The 6,454-nt window shown below is 45.6% G+C and overlaps 1 protein-coding gene across 1 annotated transcript in view; it reads right to left on the reverse strand.

Moving 5' to 3' along the window:
* Positions 1 to 6,238, reverse strand: part of LHFPL1 (LHFPL tetraspan subfamily member 1) — a 40,265-nt gene extending 34,027 nt beyond the window's left edge. The window contains exon 1 of the mRNA XM_007108481.1: positions 5,788 to 6,238. Coding sequence (XP_007108543.1) covers positions 5,788 to 6,238 — 451 coding nt within the window. The remainder of the gene's footprint in view (positions 1 to 5,787) is intronic.
* Between the last annotated feature and the right edge of the window lie 216 nt (positions 6,239 to 6,454).

Below are 6,454 nucleotides of genomic sequence, written 5' to 3' on the forward strand. Positions count from 1 at the left end.
GAGAGGCCCGCGTAACGCAAAAAAAAAAAAAAAAAAAAAAAAAAAGCACCCTAGTGATGCTGATGCATCAGGTTCTGGTACCAACACTTAAGAAAAACACCATTAAAATATTAAAAGCAGGAGCCCTGGTGGCAGAGAAAATTAGTTTAAATCCTAGCCCTGCCACGTATGAGGTGTAGCCCTGGCTCCTACTTCTCTACATGCCCTTCCTAACTACAGGTTTTACTGCCCCTCCAGACACACACGCCCCTTGGAGAAGTCTGTCCCAACTGCACCTGCCTCTAGAAAGGGAAAGCCCTTTAGAGTGTGTTACCACCCTTACTCCCCCACTGAACATGTGCAGGTGACCAGTGGGCTGCCATCTTCCATCCCTTCCTCAACTGCTCCTTCCACAAGAATCCCCTGTCACAAAACGTACCAAGTGTCCTCCCGAAACACGGTTGCTATAGTTTTCATTCATTGCTCTGACCAAACGGAGGCCTAGCATTAGACACTTTGCTCGGCTTCAGCCCTTGTGGCAACCTCAACGCCAATACAAACCTTTGGGCGCACAATCTCGGACGGACCTCAGAACCCTCCCTGCTGCTACATCCCAGATGCCCTCAATCCTCCCCTGCTGCCAGAATTACTACTTCCCCCTATCGCAACAGCTGTATAACCCCCTCCCAACTGCACATCCTCAATTAGGTAGATGCCTAGTTTTTGTCTCCGGGCGGGGAAAGCCTCCTCAGCTGGGTGTTATCAACCCCCTTTATCCACCACAACCTCCCACTCACAAGTGCAACTGTTGGGTGGGCTGCCATCTTGTTACACTTCACACCCCACTCCCAAATATCTGTCCAAATATGGCTATTTGGCAGTTTGAATTTACTACCCTGAGCAGAAGTCTAGTATGGGTTAATTTGTTAATAATTTGTTCAATTTATTGCTCTTGTAGCAACTTCAACTCAAACATAGTGGAAAATTTATGTCTGCCGTCCAGCTATATCTCAGCTTTCCCTTCCCAGGGAACACTCCCACTCAACTCTCCTATTCGTTTCACTGCATATTCTCTCTCAGAGTTATAAGACAGTTCACCTCTGCTAGAGATTTCTAAAGTACATCAGGAGAGGCTTCACAGAGAGGCTGCGTTTGACCTGGCCTTTGAGAGAGAGAGAGATTTACAGGCAGAGATGGAGGAAAACAGAATTTCAGAAAAAAGCAACACTATGAACAAAACTGAGCAGAGGTTTTCAAATGTTAATGTGTACTGGAATCATGCTGGGAAATGATAAATAACAAATCCAAGACAGCAGTTAACTTTGCTGTGTGCTGTGGGAACAAGGGAATACTATCAGGGTATGAAGGAGATTTCAACAACATTGGTAATATTCTATTTCTTAAGCTGTATGGTGCACATATCTGAAATATTTCATACTATACTTTCAAAAATAAATCAGCATGAGAGGCTGTGTAAAATGCAGAGTGCCAGGCACCAGTTCTGATTGGGTAGGCTTAGAAAGGCGCTAAGGTATCTGCATTTAACAAGCACCCCAGGAAATTTCTTATACAAGTGCTTCATGGACCACTCTGAAAAACATTGTGATAGAATTTCTTCTCCAAACGGAAAAAGAAAAATCAACGACATCAGTGCATAACGCCCAGGGCTGAGAGTCAGAAACCCTGGACCACAGTCTCTGCTCTGCTTCAAATTTGCTACATGCGTTTTTGTTAGTAGGTTAACTTCTTTAATTCCCAAACAGAAAGCCACTTTTATAATCCTTGTTCAGCATGGTAAGGATAAGCTAAATTATGCCTGATGAAACTTTGGAAGACTTTCCAGGAAATGCTTGGTTTCCAGAGAAGATCATGGTTTTTAGAAAACAGCACTCTTTCCTTGAATCAAGTTCTCAGTGATCTGTCTCCAGTGGCAATTTTCATTCAGCTTGAAGCATGTAGCATTAGGACCTTCCATGGAGAAAAACATTAGTGCCTGTCTGGGTGTGTTGAATTCTATCTGCTTAACCAAAAAAAAAAAAAAAAAAAAAAAAAAAAAAAAAAAAGTCCAGAGTGGTAGTTCTCACTTGGGTTGGGGAAAGGGAACACATCAGAGTCACTGGAGAGATTGTCCAAAACATGCAGCCTTCCACCTGCTGCTGTGTATATCAGTATGGGAAAGAGGACTGGAGAGTTGGGTCCACATTTTTGAAGCACTCCATGTGATTCTGATACATTCCCTGCTCTAGAAAGATTCTTGGCCTCCCTCAAGGAACCTGATCCAAGATCTTACACTTTTTCTTGCCAGGAGTTCCTTATATTTACTTCTCACCTATTTCTTCTTTGGTTAGCTCTCACTGAAGGTAGAGGATAATTCACAAGCATCTTGCCTATGTATACACAGGGGAATGTAAATAATGACCTTGTTCTCAGGGACTGGGGGCCAGCTGGTTAGAAACCTCAGCATCCCCAGGGTTGAAATAATCTCCTGGCCAGATGTTTCCTTCACCGGTTAGAGGAGGGCATGAAGGTCCCAGTGGAAGGCTCTCTGGACCCTACACTTGTCCAGCTGGATCAGCTGCAGGTGGAGCAAATGGGACCCAAGGGTCCCATCAGGTCACCTTGCTGAGTATGACTCAGGCCAGCAGCTCTTTATTTCTTCCTGTCTCTCCCATTCCCACCACTCATCTCTGTGGGCAGCCGCCCAACGAGGGAACAAAAGTCAGGCAGGGGGAGGGAGTAGTTCTTAATGGATCCTCCATCTCTTCAGTGGTTTGGGGTCTGGCAGAGATAAACCAGACCTGAAAAAAAAATTGGCTCCTCCCCCGATGTATTTTGGTTAATGCACTAGGTGCCGAGAAGCAGCCAGGCCTGGAGCAACAAAATCAATTTCCCTCCGCTGAACAACAAGCTTAAACTTAACCCTCACAGCTCTTTCTCTTATGTCTTTTATCCATGGAGCTCAAAATGCTGTTCAGGCTTGGCTTTCTGCCAGAAGCAAAGCTCATCTCCGAGGAGTGAGACACCAAGATCTCTGAAGAACCTTGGATAATGATTGTATGCCAAGGGGTGCCTAGAAAATATGATACATTCAAGCAGCCTTCACCATTCCTTCACATCTGATGCAACCTTGACAGGCACCAGTTTCTATAAAGGAAAGGAGAATGACACTTAGTTGGCCGGTATTACAGGTGGGGAAGCTGTAGAAATTTAGCAATCTGTCCAATATCCCCAGGGATAACCCTTGAAGCACACCTTGGATCTTGATTCTTTCCATGAGTACTGTCAAGTAGCATTTTATTCTTGAACTTTAAAGACCCCCATCTAAGTGTAAACACTATGACTATGTTCCTATGAGCAATGGTCGATGGGGAATATAAAATAGCAGAATCGTATGAGATTAACACGATACTGATGTTTCTGTTGTCCCTGTATTATATCTGCTGCTCAGTTAAAGCTCTCCCCTACTCAGTCCATGAGTGTCTAAATCTCCATTACCTACCCACATCTCCCTTCAACAATTTCCTTTGAGTTTCAGGACCTAGAAGGTGAGATCAACCAAAATGTATTATATGGAGAACCATAAATGTTTTGTGAAAGTCTCACTCAAGACTAAGATAGGAGGCAAGGTGGGTGTAGGAGCCAGTGTTAATGCTTGGAGTCATATGGAGGCTATTGCTACTGACGTTCTGATCCTTAACAGTTAGTCCCTCCTCACCCTCTGCTGGAAATTCTTAGAAAAGCAAGTGAAGCTAAGTTATCACTCTCAAGTCAGAAGAGACGAGAACTCAGGGTGCTAATACCCTTGAATGGAAGCCTGGCAAAAACGCAAAGGACGTGAATGAACCCAGCTTTCACATGACCAACTTATCCCAAAATACACTAACATTGCCTTAACCATACGTTCATTCTTTCTACCATTACTGAATACCTGCTCTGTGCCAGGCACTGAACCGGGCTCTGGGGCTATAAATATGAGTTGTAAGGAGCACCCCTTTCACCTGCCAGCTAAGTGTCACTTCCTGAAATAATGTGCCCATAGAAGTACCGAGCTAGCCATAGTAAGCCCAAGAATGCAGGTGAAAGGTGAGCCTACTTAAGGTTCATTTGTAATATCTGTGGAGCCCCCAAAGGGGGCTAAAGTCATAGGCTTAAACCAGCCTTAATAACTGGTTCTGTACCATGGTTTTGAAGCAGAAGAGAGAAATTCATCCAATGACTTTCCAATGTGGCCAGAAAAATCATTAGTAGCTAAAGAGTGGGAAAATTCAGAGATAAGGGAGGTTAGAATGTGAATTCAAATTTAAAACTTTGTACAATGAGCCTAAGGAAAGAGGGGAACAGAAAACATCACCTTAACTGGCACACCAAAGAGAATCTGGTGCTTTTCGTAAGAAGGCCAGGAAATCATGATACCTTAGCTCAGTGTTTCTCAACCTCGGCACTACTGACATTTGGGACCAGATACTTCTTTGTTTTGGGGAGTGGGCAGCTGTCTTGTTCTTGTGCATTGTGGGATATTTAACAGCATCCCTCACCTTTATCCACTGATTGTCAGTAGCACTCTCCCCAATTTGTGATAACCCAAAGCATCTCAAAGACATTACCAAATGTCCCCTGGTGGGGGATGAGGTACGTAAGAGATCAGCCCCTGTTGAGAAGCACTGTCTTAGCTCATCACTAACATCTCACCCCAAGGCCACATGAATGCAGTCACTGGAGAGAAGAAGGAAAATTAGGATCTGGGTTATCTTGCCAATGAACAAATTTAAGGAGAGAACTGAAGTGAACAAAAGAGAGGTCACTGTCATTTGCTTACAGCCACAGGGCAACTTAGTGAAAGAGCCAGAAGTGGGATCCAAGTTTCCTGGCTCCGGGCACCCACACTGTGCTGCTAATGGAGATGACAGTGATAATGAATAATGATTCTAAAACTTTAGGAACGACAGCAACAAACTTCAGCAATAGTTCTCCCAGCACTTTTTTTTCCACTGCCCCAGCTAGGTGTAAAAAATAGCTCACATATTCACACACACATTTGCCTGTCTGTCTAAACTTGCTTTTTCTTCTCCGTTCAGACTAAACTGCTCCCATTGTTTTCCTACAGTCTGCCATTTTTGCATTTTGCTCTTTCCTAGCCCATCCACACAGGGCCAGCATCCAGGTCTCCTGCACTAAATTTAGAGGGAGGCTGAATGAGGGAAAAGCTAAGTAGGGTGCGTCAGGGCCATAGGAAACCTGGATAGTCTGTTAATGGCTACTAGACAGGGCTAGCCTTAGATGTTGTCAAATAATCAGTCACCTGAAGTCTGCCTGGTAGCTAGCATTTCACTATTAGGGATGTATTTTTTGGTGAGGAGTGTACATTAACTCTTATTAGTAATTAACACCTGTGTGTATGTGTTTATCAGATCACTGTCCTCTGAGATAACTGCCAGAGATCAGGGATCTTAGAGGTCAAGTTTATCTGGGAGCGGTAATACTAGAGTATAAGTTGCTGCCCCCGGAAAGCAGACCTGGATAATATTCCTCAATGGGCACTCTGCAGGGAGAAGAAGGTGATGAAAATCAGGGCTAAGAAAACCAGATATCAACTCTGCCTACTAGCCAATCTTGCTGAGAATAAAACCCTGATGTAGATGGCACTTTGAGGAGTCCCAGACTAGGTGTTTCAAACGAGTCCCCATTCATAGCCCTAGAGATGGACAAAGGGGAGAAGCTGAGAGTGGATTTCCCCATAAGACAACATCCCCACTACCCACACCCCCGCAAAGCTCCCCAACCTACCCAATCCCAGCAACACCGTCTTACCTCCCACGAACTGTGCGGCTCCCATGCAGCGTCCCATCATTCTGGAGATGAGTCCCTCCATGCAGCAGCCTAGGACAGCAGCCAGTGCCACCAGGAGCAGCAGAGCACAGCCGGCACCTGTCGCCACTGTGCACACCTGCCAGGCCAGGCTTGGGATGGCATTGAAGCTGGCATAGCGCCCACACTCTTCCACCATGATCAGACTCTGCCCCTCTCCCCTCACAGGGTAGTTGCACCTCCGGAATGTGCTGAATGACACTGGCTTCCCCAGCTGGGATCCAAAGAGCCAGTAAGGCAGGAAGTAACTGGTAGAACTGGCCACAGCGGTAACAAGGGACAGGAAGGCCCAGAGGGTCCCCACCAGGGTCAGGCTGCTCCGCATGGTCCCAGGTTTCTCTGCGGGGATGGGGAGATGAGTTGGGTCACAGCACCAAATGTAGAAAGTTATCATGTAGGCTCCATTGGCCTAGTTTTCATCTGCCTGGCCAGTCCTGGGGCTCAGTCATGTGCTTCTTGGCCCTTACTTCCGGATAAGATTATTGTCTCAAGGACCATTTGGGTCCCTATGGGATTCTGCTCTCCAGCACTTTTCCCATCTTCCCTTCCTTCCGCCTGATTCAGAGTTCTATGGTCTCTAGGCTGCCATGGAAGAAGCGGAGAACTGAAT

Source organism: Physeter macrocephalus, chromosome 21 (genome assembly GCF_002837175.3).
Source record: "Physeter macrocephalus isolate SW-GA chromosome 21, ASM283717v5, whole genome shotgun sequence".
NCBI classification, from domain to species: domain Eukaryota; kingdom Metazoa; phylum Chordata; class Mammalia; order Artiodactyla; family Physeteridae; genus Physeter; species Physeter macrocephalus.